The sequence below is a fragment of the Fundulus heteroclitus genome, chromosome 11, assembly GCF_011125445.2.
Source record: "Fundulus heteroclitus isolate FHET01 chromosome 11, MU-UCD_Fhet_4.1, whole genome shotgun sequence".
Classification (NCBI taxonomy): Eukaryota; Metazoa; Chordata; class Actinopteri; order Cyprinodontiformes; family Fundulidae; genus Fundulus; species Fundulus heteroclitus.
Window position 1 is genome coordinate 3,500,000 of NC_046371.1, and position 17,322 is coordinate 3,517,321.

The window sequence follows — 17,322 nt, forward strand, 5'->3', positions numbered from 1 at the left end:
TCCTGATGATCTTCAGATCAGTAATACTGTGATTTATATTTCAAGTACTTTTATAGTTTTATAAATGGAGGTATATATATTTTACTAAAGAATATCAATAATTGGTAGAAAGAGCAGATTGGTAAATACGTAATGTAAGTGAAGGTTGTCGTTGTAGGTAAGGAAAAGAATGCTTAATCTGTCATTCATTATTCTGTGTCAGGAATATATATTATTGTGTGTTATTGTGTGTGTTATTTGGAAAATTTTAAATATAACCATTTATTTGTCAGTTTTTTCTTTTTACAGCTACATGAAGACAATCAGGGACAAACACAATGATTTTAGTGTCTTATTTGTCTTTTTATTAGTTGCCGTTCAAAATTAGAGACATATTTTAAAACATGACTAAACTTTTACACTATTCTTTTTTGGTTGTTAAACACAGCATCACCTTCTGTTGGCACAGAAACATAAGAAAAGTGGTATATAGACATGATGTTGCATCACTGTTACTGATCTGTTATAGTATACTGTGCATAAATGTTTGGCAGTAAATCATGATTTTCAAGATTAATTCTCTTATTGGACAATTACAGAACCTTTAGTCAGTTTAAAGGTTAATTAACCTCAGGCAAGAAAGTAATAAGGAGGTTTCAGCTTTCTTAAGAGAATGTCTATGTGTGCACATATATTGCCCATGTATTAATAATAAGCAAATAAATTATTAATAAAAATGTCCATTTCATATGTTTTTTATCTGTCAGAGCAAAAATAATATCTCCAGAGAAAAAAATAAACATTTCTGACAGCCAGGTAGGCTGCACTTATGAAAGGACAGCCTACCTGAAACAAATATGAAAAATATCCATAAATACCATCCGGTTATAATTTTTACTCGCCTAATAATTGTGAACACAGTGTTTAAGTTGGAAAGACAATGCAGGCTAATACAGTCAGTGTAGCGTTGAATATGTAATATTAAAACACTTCTGTTTGTTTTACAATTTCCATAATGACATTAAAGTGTTTAAATAAAACATTATCTATAAAAGTTTATTAAAACTATAAAACTTTTCCAGAGCCAACACCTGGATTCAGCCACATAACAACACACGAGCTAGCTCACATTGCAAAATTAGCCACAGTTAGCATTTATATCTGACATTAGCTAATATGCTAGCATCAGCTAATTAGCTAGCTTCTGTTATACCTGTGCCAGCTTATTGGGTGTTTGTTAACTTTCTGTCTGGCGCTATGGAGGACTTGCAGAACAGATAAATAACTACAAACTGCTGCTGGAATGGTGCAGCAGAGTGTTTTTAAGCAAAATTAAGCTTCTGAGCAGATTTTAAACTGAATCAATTAGCAATAAAGAGATTAAATGGAATATTTTATCATTTACCGGTCATGGTCACAAATTAAACTGAGGAGTTATTAAGACGAAGATGACCTAGTTGAGGATTTAAGTGACTTAACGCACCATGTTCCTCATCTGCATATTTCATTTCAAAGCAGATTATTTTCTGCTACTGTCATGATTGAGGATGCAACTCTATTGGTGGCGAGCAGGTGATCTGCATCATTAAAGATTTTACTCAGAAATACGAAAGTTAAAGAAATTAGACATTTAAATAGTTGCATATCTAAAAATGTTCTTATTGTTCGTCCAAACAAGGAGAAATTAAGTACTTTTTGCAGAAGAAAACGTATGGGTTTAATTTTGCCAACGTTGCATATGTTGCATGTTTATTGGGATGGGAGCTGTTAAAATGTGTGCTAGTGTAAAGGAGTAAGATGTTTTTGGCGTACTTGTTGCATTTTCCCCATACTTGCTGATCCCCTGGCGATCTGCGGATAAAGCTGAGTGATCTACACTTTTCCACTGGACACGATGTTGTTCTAGCCCCACAGGAAAGTGCCATCTTACTTACAAACCTCCTCCCCTTCACTGTCCCTCGTGTAATCTCCGCTCCGCCACCTTCTCCACATTCCCAGGACTCGCTCCCACACCAACCAAGCCTTTTTCTGCGCTCCCCCTCTGGTATCCACAGACTTTGACATGCTTTAAAACGATTTTTCCACCCCATTTTTTAAAATAATCTCTTATTTGCTTTGTCTTGTTTTTCTTTTTCTTTGTGTGTACCCTGTTTTTTATTATGATTGTTTTATTGACTGCAGCTCTTTGAGATTTTCAGTAAATTTGAAGCTGTATATAAATAAAATGTATTATTATCATTATTAAGCTAATAAGTTGTATTAGTAGTAGTAATATTACCTGACTAAATCAGAAAACAGGTAAACCTCCTCTACCATGTCAGCCACTTCAAGCATTCAGCATGCAGAGGAGAGTGAACGCTCATCAACACAGACAGAGCATCTGTACAGCGTAACATGAGATGAACGCTATTCATATAGCAGGGGCATATAATAATAATAATAATAACAATAACAACAATAATAATAATAATAATAATAATAATAATAATAATAAATCAAACTTATCGAGTGCTTTTATGGACACTCAAAGACGCTTTCCAAAGTCTAATCTTCTTAGTCCATAGTAGCACACTATACACCCTTTATCCCAATAAAGGCACAACCAGATAAACAATAAATTTAGTTCATATATGTGACAGAAATTGATGTTTCACAAAAATGCACTCTCTTTCTTCAAGTTCTGACTCACATAAAATCTGTTTTCAGATACACCAAAACCCTGCAGAAGCATAGGAAACCGTGTGTCCCTAATGTGTGTCTTTCCAAACATGGAGCCATTTTAGCTTTTACAAACGTCTGGCTGAAGTAGCAATACGTGCAAAAAGCAGAGAAAAAGAATGTAATACCAACACAAACTCTGTATAGCTAATCCTCAACTTTCACAATATCAGACAAATGTTAATCCTGATTTTTTTTATATGTATTTAGAGAATTCTTTTTCCTTTATATTTTCATGTGTAGTAACCAAGTGTGTCATTGTTTCTCACCTTCTGAAGGTTGAACAAAACGGTTATTGTTTTTAATCTTAGAGTCATATAATGGTCATTTTCGACCCAGCAGTGATGGGGATTCCTGAGATAAAACATCTTAAATTTTGCTTGTCACTAATAAACCTTTTTTATCTCCTATTTTGATACGTATTGACTAACGGAGTTTGGGACAGAATGCCAGTTTGCCTTGGAGCAGAAAGCTTTTGTGATGTTCCTGATATGCCTTCTGAGTCATACAAACCAGAGGTTCCCAAACTTTAACTAGTACCAGAATGGACACATGACCCAAACTACTGCTTGATTAGATAAACATTTCTACAAAATTAATCAACCAACATAATGATAATAATAATGCAAACAGCTTCAACAACCAGCGTGTTTGGTTTGGTCTATTTCTAAGCGATGTTTTTATATCTTCAAAAATGATAACATTAATATGCTTCACCTTTAACATTTTTATTGTTTAGTTTAATTTCTGCAAAGGATCTCAAGAGCCCATACTTGCTGATCCATGATCCCAAATGAGGCCCTGACCCCATCTTTGAGAATCTATGATACAAATCACTTTATTGAGCCTAAAGCATAATGTTTATGAGGACATTTTAGTGACTCACCCTCCGAATTTACATTGAGGGCTCGTCTGCTGGAGCAATTTCCTTGTTCATGAATGCCTCCTTTATCAGATGAGCCGTCTGATGCTATTTTTAATTCCAATTCACCCACACTGAGTGGAAGGCGAAACTCAGGCCACCTGCCAGACCGACCACAGAGTACCCAGCGTGATGCTGTAGGCGATCACAGCCACCAGGTAGACTCTGAAGAGCAGCACGTCCAGCACGTAGCCGACCTGCAGCCATTCCTTGGCGATTTCCCGACACCGGTCCCTTTTCTCCAGGAACTGCCGAATCGCCGTCACCTCCTGGAGGATGTTATCCATGACAGGAGGGGTGCTGTCCCTGGGTGGGGCCAGGCGAAATCCCAGCATCCCCCCCTCCCTGTCCTGCTGGCTGAGCCTCTGGCCTATCTCACAGGTGTGGTGGAGGGAGCACTGGGCTGCAGAATGGGACAAGGACTAGTAAACACCCATAGACATACTATAAGAGTAGACGCGTCATTGGGCGGGTTCTGCCTATGCTGCGATGCGTCAGAGCGTCCGCCATCTTAAATGTGGCAAATCTGCAGTTACTCAGTCACTTAAACAGTATCAGAGCGACTTTAATCTCTGAATGTACTTTGTATTCGTAGTATTTTTGTTTTTGTAATATCACAAGTTTATTTTCGTATCCCTTTAGCTTCATTCTCCTGAATTTATTCTCCTAAAGAATAAAAATATTTAAAATAATCTAACCTGGCCCTATTACTCCAGGAGTGAAATAATTCTGCAAACTGTGACTATTCTGGAAATGTTCCCTCTTAATTCTCATAATATGACGTTTTTTTCATAACATTGTCACTTTTGTGTTTGTTTGTTTGTTTACTTTATTGACCTAGGACTTTTTTTCTCATATTATTAATTTTACCTCTTTAATACTCTCCCAAAAAGTCTGTTTCTAAAGGTTCACATGTGACACGGTTTTATTTATTAATGAAGACCACAATGTTTAGATTTAACAAATTGATCCTTATATTCATAACACATACACACACACAAAAAAAAAAAAAAATATATATATATATATATATATATATATATATATATATATATATATATATATATATATATATATATCCTCATTTTGCCAGGTATCAAACTGAACAGAAGTAGCCATGCTGCACCGTACCAGTCCCGTAGTCGTTCTCCTTGTAGCGGTCCAGCTCTGACGCCTGAGATGACAGCCTGGCGCAGAAGCGGTGCTTTTTGTGGATGCAGAAAAGAACCGGAGCTCTCTCCAGGACCAGGTACTTCACCCAGTGGGGCACGGGGGGCTGCAGGTCCTGCTTGTGGACCAGGCGAACGATCAGCACGGTCTCTGTTAGGCTGATCACCAGGAGAGCCATGCAGACCACGAAGTACACGCCTGCAGGACCAGGTAAGATCACTTTTTAAGGCTTCACTGGAGATGCTGTACTGTATAATTCAGTTTGACACAATATGGTAAAATGCCATATTTAATTTGATATGATATGGTGTTGTTATCACCCTAATCTTTAGCTGAAGCAGATTCTTTATTACATTCAAGTCAGGACTCTAGAACCTGGGCTTCTCCAGAACTTCCTATATTTTGAAATTAAATAACTCCCAGTCAAAAGAAACACGTTGTTCTGTAAATCTGTAAATCCAAGTCTTCCTGGGGTTTCAATCATTTTGAGTTTAACAAGATATATGATGCAATATATGATGCTGTACGAGACAACTCTATACAAAACAATCTATGATATTCTCGATGATCTGATAGGATACATCATAACTTAATAAACTTGATATCATTTGGTACGATATGCTTCAATACAACACAAAGCAATCTAATCCAGCGGCACATGTTATAGTACAAAATAAGACCATCTCAAATTATATATGATGTGTAATGATTTAGCACGTGTAAAATATTGCCTAAAATGGCATAATATGATACCAAATGGACTTGATAGATCTTTTAGTTATCTGTCTCCTCTCCTGTGGTCCTGTCCAGTTTAAAACAACAAAACTCAGACTTAAATGTCAGAGTTAGAATTTTACATCCTCCATAACTCAGATTAAGTTATATTAAGGTTATCATAAGATAAATAATCCCTCAGGTACCAGGCAGATGTGCTGTTCTAAGCATTCCCGGCGGACGTTTTAAGCCCCAGTCACCTATCAGTGGCGTTCCGATGGCGGTGGCAGGCAGCGTGTCGGAGACAATGATGAGGAAGACCGAGTAGCCGAGCAGCAGAGTGATCTTAAAGGAAACTCTCTCTCCGCTGTCCGGCGGCAGGTAGAAACCAACGATGTCCATCACCATCAGGAAGATGCTGGGCAGCAGCAGATTCACGGTGTAGAACAGCGGCCGGCGGCGGATCACCACCTTGGGAAAACAAGCTTCATGTTAGGCTTCACAAGAAGCTTGTGTGTGAAGGAAATCAGAGCGAAAAGGTGCTTCTGTCTTAAGTTTGTTACTAATTCACTCTTGGAACGTGTGACCAGAGGACAAATCCTTCGTCCTGTTAAACTCCAAAAGGTCGTTTGAATCTGGAATAAAAGCCTACAAGAAGATAATTGTCCAAAGGAGTTTGTTCTGTTCGATGTTTCCAAACTATTGGTAAAACTGTGCTCTGACAGCAGCGTGGAGGATTCAGTCTAGAACCAAACTCTATCATCTGGACCAGGGTCTCCAACTCCTGTGTTCAAGAGCCGCCATCCTGCAGCTTTCAGGTGGATCCCTGCTCTAAGACACCTGAATCAGGTTCTGCAGAGGCCCGGTGAGGAGCCAGTCAGTGGGTTCAGGTATGTTGGAGCAGAGATGCGTCTACACTGCAACAACGGAACTAAAAATAAGTAAAATTTTCTTAAAGTTAGTGTATTTGTCCTTGATTTGAGCAGGTAAATAAGATTATCTGCCAATGGAATGAGTATTTTGACCCCTAAAATAAGATAATTAGACATCCTGCACTTGAAATAAGATGAGTTGTTCCTATTTAAAGAGCACAAATCTTATTCCATTGGCAGATAATCTTGTTTACCTGCCAATTAATCTTTTAAAAGAGCATTTTATGTGTCTAAGGCGGGATTTTGCCAGTCACAGATTTGGAGCTTCAAGTGGCTCTTCACACCTTCTACAGTGGCTCTTAAATATTTTATGACAAAAAAAAGAAATAAACAATTTAATACAGATATAATAACAAATGGAGGTTTTTGTAATATTTTTCTTGTAACTGGGGTGGAAACGATGTGCTGTTTTTCTTTCTTTGTAATTTCCCACCGATCTCAACAATCCCAAAGAAAAATGTAACCATGCTCTTTTTGCTGAAGTTTTATGTGCTTTCCTTCTTTTTTAAACCTATAAATAAATATAACATGGTGGCTCTTTGAAAATCACATCAAATGTTCCCTCAGTAGTAGTATTTTATCAAAGAAGTGCTGGAGGTAGGGAGAGGCGTGGCTTGATGCACATCTTGTTTTGGTCTTATTGCGCCTTTAAAAAGCAAGCAAGCTGAAATCTTAACGTAAGAAATAAGGACACCAAAGCAATCAGTCTTTAAACCAATAGGAGTTTGGTTTTGTTAAATATTTTACAGACATATATACCGTTTAATGTCCTGTAACCTCTCTTTCTGTGTTATATGAACATTATTTTTTATTGTTTCAACAGTTTGCTAAATTTTTCCGTGCAGCCAAACTTCCCAACACTCACGTGGAACTTCATCTCGGCGTAATAGTCGTCGTTGTCCACGCTGAAGATCTTGTAGTTGGACAGTATGTGCAGCAGCTCCCACTCTCCCTGGTTCATGAAGACGCTCTTGTCGTCCCTGAGCATCTCGGGGCTTCGCATCAGGGTGATGTTGATGTCATCGACTGCGGATCAAACACAAGATTGGGAGCAGTGTGCAGATGGCCTAACAACAGTTCAGCTTTCATTCACCTCCCTGGTCTGTCACCTTAAATCACAGCGGGAGAGAAAGGATGGAGGCGCTGAACAAGACGAGGCTCCTGCTCAGAGCTGGGATGGAATGACGGCTGCTTTAGAGGTGAAATTAACCCGTTTCTGTGTTTGTTGTCTTTAAAAAAACATCTTAAATACATTCTTGATGCAGAAGCACATTTAAAAGAAAATATCTATTGGTGCATCTGAATAAATAGATGATGAACAACAAGTTCAGTAACTAATTATAGAGATCAATTATGCAAAGACTGATGTTTTCAAGCATTTATTCCTGTTATTTATGATTATTTCCCGTTTACAGCTACTGAAAACATCACATTTAGTATTAGAATATTACATCATATCAATAAAAACAGTTTAATACTGAAATCTTGCCTTATTGGAAACTATGTTTAACACCTACTTGAAGGTAAATTTACCTTTTATTCTCACAAACAAGACTGATTGGAATGCATATTCTGATTTATTGAATGTGACAGTTAATTATGTGGATAACACACACTGAGTATGTGTGTACCAGCCTGGGCTTCCTCAGCAGAACCACAGGCTGATATCCACCATGCCAGGCTGCATTAATGCAGTAATTCATGCAAAAGGAGACCCGACAAAGTACTGAATAAAGATACTGTTCAGTAATAAAATGTATTTATTCATCAGACTTATGTGATATTCTAATTTTCAGAAAAACTGAATTTTACTCTTTTACTTTGTATTAGTTGTAAGCAAGAACTTTAACATAAACAGAAATTAACACTTGAAATATATCACTCCATGAAACAAACATGTCACTTTTTGATCAAACTACTAGAATAAGTAATTTTTTGTCATATTCTGTTTCACTCAGATGCAGCCGTATATACAGCGGGGTAGAAATGTATTGCCCCCTTACGTTTGGCTAAACCTACATTTATAATTTTAACATCAGCCATGATATCACCTGAATATACACAAAAAGTTGATTTTTGAAGATTTCATTTAATAAGGAAAAAAGTATCAAAACCAAACTGACCCGCTCCTTGTTAAATCTTGTGAAAATTAGCATTTCACTTGATACGCCTACCGTGATTACTGCCAGACCTGTACAATCTAGAAATCACCTAAACAGAACCTGCTTGTCAACACGAAGCAGGTGAATTATGCCCCGATCCAAAGAAATTCAAAGTGAGATGAGAAACAAACTCACTGATATCTAGCGGTCTGGGAAGAGCTACAGAGCCACTGCAAAGGCTTCGAGACTCCAGAGAACCGCAGCAAGAACCACGCATTCACACATGTAGACAACATAGAACTAATTCAGTCTTTGAATGCATCTGCTGTCCTTTCCATCTCAATTTTTGTTTGGCCCCTTAATGCCTGAATTGATATCCAATTGTACAAAATACTTTAGTTTTTTTCTGTTAATCAGATGTTAAATAGTTTAACATCAGTAATTTGAGCATTGCACCTACAGTTGGCATAAATTTCGGTGTGATGTTGATTAGCGACACTAGGCACTTAAGGAATAAAACAAAAATTTTAATCTCGATATGTTGTTTTATTTTATCAACTGTGTTTTTGCTCATACAATTTATGTAGAACTGTGGAGAACCTTTCTGGGTGGTGGCAAAATACCAAAATTACTTTAAGAGCAGGAGGTCACAGAAGAACCCAGAACTACATATGAAGCTCTGCAGACCAAACTGGCCTCAGTTAAGGTCAGAGTTTATGATGAAATAATTAAAAGCAATCAAAACGATTCTGCAAGGCAAAATGGGCCAAAGTTCCTTCACAGTGATGCAAAAGGCTTGTTACCCATTGTAACAAGTAGCAATGAGGTGGAACAACCAGTTATGACGTGTATGGAGCAATCATATTTCCCCACAGGGTCAGGTTGGTTTGCTACGATTTTTGTTTCTCTTTAGAAATAAAATCATTTTAAAACTGCATTTTGTATTTACCCATGATGTTAACCCTTTAAAGCCTGATACAGGTAATTGTGAGTATACTTCACATTTGAAAAAAAAGAAAATCTTTTGTGGTTGCTTCAAAATAAAAAATAAATAAATAAAGCATCAGGCTTTCAAATTTTCTTTGTGTCGTAACTGATAAGTTAGACCAAAATATATATTTTCTTCATGTATTATGCATTTTTATATAGGGTGTGTAAAATGTATTTATCGGTATGCTGTAAACTGTATACGGAGACAAATACTGACGTTAAATAAGAGATAGCGGTTTCAAAAAATATTTGTATCCAATGATACATTTGGAGTTTAATGATATTTAAACTATAAACGATATTTAAGCTGCGTTTGATACAGTTGATCACAATATTCTCCTACAAAGACTTGAACATACTGTAGGGATTAAGGGGAAAGCATTAGGCTGGTTTAAATCTTATCTGTCAGACAGATTCCAATTTGTTCATGTTAATAATAAATCTTCCTCAAACTCTAGGGTCACCTGTGGAGTACCACAGGGTTCAGTCCTTGGACCAATTCTCTTTACTATATATATGCTTCCGATAGGCAAAATTATCAGACAGCATGGGATTAATTTCCACTGTTATGCTGATGATACTCAGCTATATTTATCCATAAATCCTGATGAATCCAATCAATTACTTCGACTGCAGTCATGTCTTGATGACATCAAAAGCTGGATGACTTTAAATTTCCTGCATCTAAATTCTGACAAGACCGAAGTTTTAATCTTTGGGCCAGAGTCCTCAAAAAATAAACTTCTTAACCAATCACTTAATCTGGGTGGCATTAACCTGGCCTCTGGTAATAAAGTAAAAAATCTTGGTGTTATTTTTGACCAAGACATGTCATTTAAATCCCATATTAAACAGGTTTCCAGAGTTTCCTTTTTTCACCTCCGGAATATCGCCAAAATTAGAAACATTCTGTCCAGGAGTGATGCTGAAAAACTGGTCCATGCATTTGTTACTTCAAGGCTGGACTATTGTAATTCTTTACTATCAGGAATTCCACAAAATGCAGTTCAAAGCCTTCAGCTGATCCAAAATGCTGCAGCAAGAGTTCTGATGAAAATCAACAAGAAGGATCACATTTCTCCAATTTTAGCTTCCCTTCATTGGCTTCCTGTTAAATCAAGAATAGAATTTAAAATTCTTCTTCTAACGTATAAAGCCCTTCATAATCAAACTCCATCATATATCAGAGCTCTGATTACCCCGTATGTTCCTAACAGAGCACTTCGCTCTCAGACCGCAGGTCTGCTGGTGGTTCCTAGAGTCTCTAAAAGTAGAATGGGAGGCAGATCCTTTAGCTATCAGGCTCCTCTCCTGTGGAACCAACTCCCAGTTTTGGTCCGTGAGGCAGACACCCTGTCTACTTTTAAGACTAGGCTTAAAACTTTTCTTTTTGACAAAAATTATAACTGGTGACTCATGTTACTCTCAGCTACCTTTATAGTTTTACTGCTATAGACTTAGGTTACTGGAGTATATCAGGATCTAATTTTCTCACTATATTGAGTTCTACTGTTCTTCAATTATGCATTATGTGTTGACATTTCTGCTTTAACTTTCTGTTCTCTCTCTTTTCTCTTCATAGTAGGTACACCTGGTCTGGCGTTCTGTTAACTGTGACATCATCCAGAGAAGACGGCTCACCCGCTACTACCATCTAATGTAGAACAGATTACTAGATCAATGTGTGCTTCTGTGCTTTTTTGTTTCTCTTGTTGTGTCTCTGTTCTGTCTTCTGTAACCCCAGTCGGTCGAGGCAGATGACCGTTCATACTGAGCCCGGTTCTGCCGGAGGTTTTTTTTTCCCGTTAATGGGTGGTTTTTCTTCCCACTGTCGCTTCATGCTTGCTCAGTATGAGGGATTGCAGCAAAGCCATGTACAATGCAAATGACTCTTCCTGTGGCTCTACGGTTCCCCAGGAGTGAATGCTGCTTGTCGGGACTTTGATGCAATCAACTGGTTTCCTTATATAGGACATTTTTGACCAATCTGTATAATCTGACCCAATCTGTATAATATGATTGAACTTGACTTTGTAAAGTGCCTTGAGATGACATGTTTCATGATTTGGCGCTATATAAATAAAATTGAATTGAATTGAATTGAATATTTACGGTAGGGGAAAAAAAAGCAAAAATAGAAGAATTTGTAAAAAGGTTGGTCATTTTTCTGCAGCACTGTATATGTATTAATCCCAAGTAAAAAAAAACAACATCCTTATTTTTTACTATTACTATTTACAGCTCTTTATATTTCAACCCAGCGGTGAAGCTTTTGTGTGAATAGATGCATGTTTACTGGTATGGAGCCAGCTCTGGAAGGTGAGGCTGCACTTCTGGACGTCAAACGGGAAGTTGTAGATGTTGAGGGTGCAGGCGGTGACGACCTGGATGGGCTTGTAGTTTTGCACCAGACCCTCGTGTGTAACGTAGACGTAAGGAATATCTGGAGACTTCCCCACGTCGACGCTGCCGGTGAGAGACAACAAACAGCAACCGTGTCTGTATGAGCCGTTCAGTCTGGAGAAAAAGGCTGAGAAACAGGAATCAGAGCAGGAGAACCTCTTACAACTCGTTGATGAGAATGTCGGGAACCCAGACGTTAGCTGTGGGCATGGAGACTTGTTTGACTTCATCAAAATCCTCCGGGTCCCACACCAGGAATTCATCCGTCCAAGACTGAAACATTGAACGTAAACCTGGGATCAAATTTAATTTCTAGGACACTTTATTTTATACTTATAGTGCATAAAATAAGAAATAACACCCTAATAATTATTATACAAACAGATCAAAACAAACTGGTAGATATAAACATTGTAAAATTATTGAAATGCTAAAACTCTTGCATTTTTGTTTGTAAAGATATTTGAAGTTGTGGCAAAAATTAAGTTCAAGGATAAATAATAATGCTGGATTCAAGTTCAAAATAAATCAAACTTGCCTAAAATTTGATCAACAAATTAAATTAAATAATAAAAGTATGCCTATAAATCAGAAATTGAACTTTAACAAAATTCTTTAAGTGACCTCAAAAGGTTTGTTTAAAAGAGAGTCGTAATGAATTAATGATGACATTTAGTTTTTACTTTACGTGCTAATTAAATATCTTTAATCTTTGATAAAATCTCAAATGAGATAAAACTCGTGGAAACACTGAAAACTCACAAAAAAAGCACTTTAACATCTTTTCTTTAAATTTAAGTGTAACTTTAAATTACGTTCAAACAAAACAACCAGAGAGAGCAAATTGACAAACCAAATCAAAGTTAAAAAAAATAATAAATCTAGACTAAAGAGACAAACATGTTATGTGTAATTTAAGCTCCTTCTGGTCCTTTTTAGCAATGTTTAAGCTGAACTTTTAAACAAATTTTCTGATTTCCTGGGAAAGTCTAAAAGACTGTCTGCACTAAACTGCTTTTATACTGACTGAGAGGGAGTGTTGCTTCTGGCCGATAATCTTCAAATTATAAAGCACATAATGTGTTATTTTTTTAAAAATCTGATTTGAATCAAATGCTTTATGGCAGCCAGATTCTCGTTCGATGTTTGTGTATAAAGTTTTCCTTTGTGTCTCTTTCAGTTTTTGCCATTTGCTGAAACTTTACTTTATACAAACTATCAAAAAGTCATAGATCACTCAAATAGTCGTTGCTCTTACCTGCCGGTACCACACATATGTTGTCAAAACCTGGTTCTTCTCATCCTTTATTAAAATGCAGAAACACATTTGGGTGAACAAATTAAATCTTAAATAAAGTTAGAAGAGTTGCAGCTTAAGCCATTACATTGTTTATGAGGCAATAAGACACCAAGCTGCCCTGGTTAATTTAAATTGAAAGATTTACTTTTAAACTTTTAACACAATGAGCTCAAGAGTGATGATACAAGGTGTGGGGTTCATTTAAATTTCTGTACCACTGATCTGCTGTGGGGGCAGAACTCACCACGTTGAGGATGGAGTAAACCATGAGGTCTATGGCCACGATGGTGGACGTCCTCCAGTCCTTCACGGGTCTCACTCCTTTCTTGTACCCGGCGCTCAAGAACTCGGACAGACGCACCAGGGTGGCGTTGGCAAACCTTCCAGGGTTGCCGCCCAGCTTCTTAACTGGAAAGAAGCAAATTATTCACGTTCTGATGTGCACCAGCAGAAAGGGAAAAGGGTCTTCATGTCTTTAATTAAACCTAATGGGCTCCGATTTAAGATGTCAGTAACAACCCAGGTAATCCGCCCATACAAAGAAATCATGAAGACTTGGTCCGCAAATTATGTTATAAAGTGGAATCATATGGAGAGATATGTATTGAACACATGAAAGAAAATAACAGGAAGGGCATAAAAAGCCAAAAAATCAGCTACAATCCGCTTTTAAATGTGCAATTAAGCCCCATTTTTGGCCCTAAACTGAACACGGAGAGAACATAGTTTCACCATAAACCAGCCACCACCAGCTCTTCTAATGAGAAATCTGACAAAGGAATAAACTGAACGCTTTTCCCAAAGGTAAATGGCTGCTGACAGAGAGCTTCGGGAGGACAAGGAGTTAGAAGGTCCAGCTTTGCTATAAAAAACAGTAAGAAATGCTCAGCTGCCATGACCTCTGTGCCTGTTCACTGCACAAGACTCCACTGCTGAAGAAAAATCATGTCAAATCTATAATACTTAGAAAATAAATACTGGAAGAAAATAGTCCGGTCAGAAGAGACTACCTTCAAACTATTTGGGTGTGATTTGACCCTCAAGGGGAACTTTTACTGCACATAAAACAACCATAAAAGTAACAGTGAAGTTCCAGCAGACTTCCTTTAACTGGGGGATGAAGAACATGAGGGGACGTTTTCTTTATGAGACAATGACCCAAAGAGACTAAATTAAAACTTTCAGCTGGGTTCAGAGAAAGGAAATAAAGCTGCTGGATCCATGATGTGACCAAAATCCAACTGAAAATCTGTTTTAGAGAACTGAAGGTCTGAGTGGATAAAAGAGTTGCCCAAATCCTTCAAGATTTGAAGACAGATTGTGTGGAAGAACTGCTCATCTGAGCAAAAAGTGTCGCTAGTTTCTCCATGTAAGAAACATCTTGATGCTGGCATCACAGCAAAAGCCACAGAGGATTGATTACATTGCAGTAGGCAGGCTCAACACATTTTCCCCTGTGCCATTCCCCCTAATTTATAGACTAATCTGTGTTGATTTCTTTGTGTTTGTGGATCACTTGGGTTGTTACAAACTTTCAGTGTGGATTTCATGCCAACAGGCCTATTATTATTATTATTATTATTATTATTATTATTATTATTATTATTATTATTATTCTAATAATAATAATAATTATTATTATTATTATCGTTATTATCATTATTAATCATAAATCTTTATTTATGCAGGTTGAGACACAAGCTCTCATCTACGAGAGAGAAATGTTTACACATATATAATAATTTGGCTAAGAACACCAATACAAGACTTACTATATATATATATAATGTCACAATGTCTAAAATATTATATAATTAATATAAAGAAATGTATTTCCTGAGAAAAGTGTTGATGTTCATTACTTCTTTTTCCAGCTGAAGCAAACTTAATTCAGCTGTACATTTACACCAAATGCAGCAAAGGACATCTTACTCTACTTATAACATTCACTTCCTGGTCCTTCCTGGAGATACACTGCAGTACAGCTAGCTGCAGCAGGAAGTCAGAAAAATAAGCCAAGGCAGGTTTATTTAAATAGCAGTTTTCAGTAACAAGACGATTCCAAGTGCATCAAAGTAGGAATATAAAACTCTGTGTAGTTTGAGAGTTTATTTTCCAGTGAGTGTTGCGTGTTTTTTTTTTATTATTGATGTGGATGAGGATGTTGTTTTAATGCTGCTGAATACAGTGAAAAACTGATTTTAGAGGCATAAAAACAGAAATTATTCTTTTCTATTATTATTATTTGTTCTATTTAAGTGCAAAAATTCAACAGGGCTGTGAAAATATATTTGTCCCCTGAAATATTTCTTCTGATAATGATAATCTTTATTTGTTATTGTTATCTACATTCCTATTAAGTTCATCGTCACACTAAGCCACAGGGAGTCAGAGTGACCGGCTGAGTTTGAACCAGCAACCAAAAAGCAAATGCCTGGCTCTCTGTCCACTAGGCCACCACTCTCATTACTATAAACCACAATTTTACTACAAAAATTGTAGTTTGGTTTTATTTTTGGTGGACTCGAACTACAAATTAAAAATCCTTTTATTATTACTTGGTGAAAATGTGCAGCTAAACCTTCTGAACAATTTACGCTTAAATCAAACATGGTGAATATACTTCTTGGTGTCTTTAAAAAATAATTGTTTAAAATAAAAAATAAAAAACATTGCACAACAGAGTTTTGCTTTTGTTACTTTAAGATTTTTTTCTCATAAACAGAAAATAACCCAGTAAAAGGGATTATTTCGTTTAAGTTAAATTTGACCTAACGTAAATTGTTTCAATGCACATCTGCAAAAAACACACACACCTTGTAACAGTTTTGAATGTTTTATCACTTTAAGTAAAAAAATGTCTCTTTCATAACTCCAGACTTAATGATGAATGACAGCTAATAGTCAACTAATGATTTTTAATTGATTACATTTTTGTCCTTTAAGGCAGTATTTTGTCCAGCTTTTCCACCTCTCTATTTGCCTGAGCTGTTTGAGAAATGACTTGCATCGTTAACATTTGAATAATTTCTCATATTTAGAGGAGATGGTGTTCTGAACACACAGACATAAAATCTGCTAATAAGCCTAAGACAAATAACCTTCACCATGACATTTTGTGGACACTAAAGCTCAAAACAACACAGAATGAACTTCACCATGGTCTAATCTTGGGTTGATGGTTCTAGCTCTAGGTTCTAACAGAACATTAAAGCATTACCTGTGCAGACTGTAGCAGCTCCATGAATCAGCAGGTGAAGAAGTATCGTCCAGCCGGATGAGAGTCTCATGGTCTTAGCTGACCTGTGTCTTCGTCTGCTGCTGTGGTGGTCCTCCCGTGGTTCTGATGGAAGACCTCAGGACGCTCGACCCCCCATCCTCCATCCCCATCAGCTCCATGCATCACTTCGTCCACTTCCACTATGAAAACCTCGTTAGTGTCGCGGCGCTCAGGAGGGCGTAGCCATGCGCATGCGCATGATCATGTATCATGTCTGAGAAATTACTTAATCAGGTTAAACAGCCCCAGAACTGGACGACATGACGGTCAATTAAGAAGCTTTTAGGCAACGATAGCGCTTCATCTGCCGATATCAAAATCTGCATAATTAATGGGATGGAAGCAACATTTCCATCCAGCTGATTTGTTAAGTATAGAAAACAAACTGAGGCATTCATTTGAACATTTTAATCAAGGCAAATCATATATTTTGCTGAGTTTGCATTTTTAGCAAATCTACTGAAATGTTGCACTCAAAAAAAAAACCCAGGAGATGTTTTTTTGTTCTTCAATGAATGAAATTATCACTTGGAAACCTGATTTTGTACTCACTCAGGTTATCTTTGATGGTAAAATTACATTTTTGATACACAGCTAGTTGGTAACATGTGCATTTAGAAAAGTTTTAATTAGCGTTTCTGTCTACGGATGTCGTGACAAACTTCATAAGTATAGAAGGTTTTCTTTTGTTTCACGAAACAGCAAAACATAAATGATAATCCTGGGATTTACATTTAAAGCACCACAAATAGACAAAATGTAAACTTTACAGCTGAACTCATGGTACAGCAACCAATACACGAAGCAGCAAC

General features: G+C 37.0%; 1 protein-coding gene across 1 annotated transcript; it reads right to left on the reverse strand.

The window, feature by feature from the left end:
* Positions 1–2,930: 2,930 nt before the first annotated feature.
* htr3a (5-hydroxytryptamine (serotonin) receptor 3A) lies at positions 2,931–16,640 on the reverse strand. Its single transcript, XM_012866609.3, has 9 exons — positions 16,451–16,640; positions 13,475–13,638; positions 13,189–13,233; positions 12,094–12,203; positions 11,824–11,993; positions 7,301–7,461; positions 5,764–5,974; positions 4,751–4,987; positions 2,931–4,022 (listed from the first exon to the last, which is right to left on the reverse strand). Exons 1-9 carry the CDS (start codon positions 16,518–16,520, stop codon positions 3,712–3,714), a joined length of 1,479 nt encoding a protein of 492 aa, XP_012722063.2. The 5' UTR covers positions 16,521–16,640; the 3' UTR covers positions 2,931–3,711.
* Between the last annotated feature and the right edge of the window lie 682 nt (positions 16,641–17,322).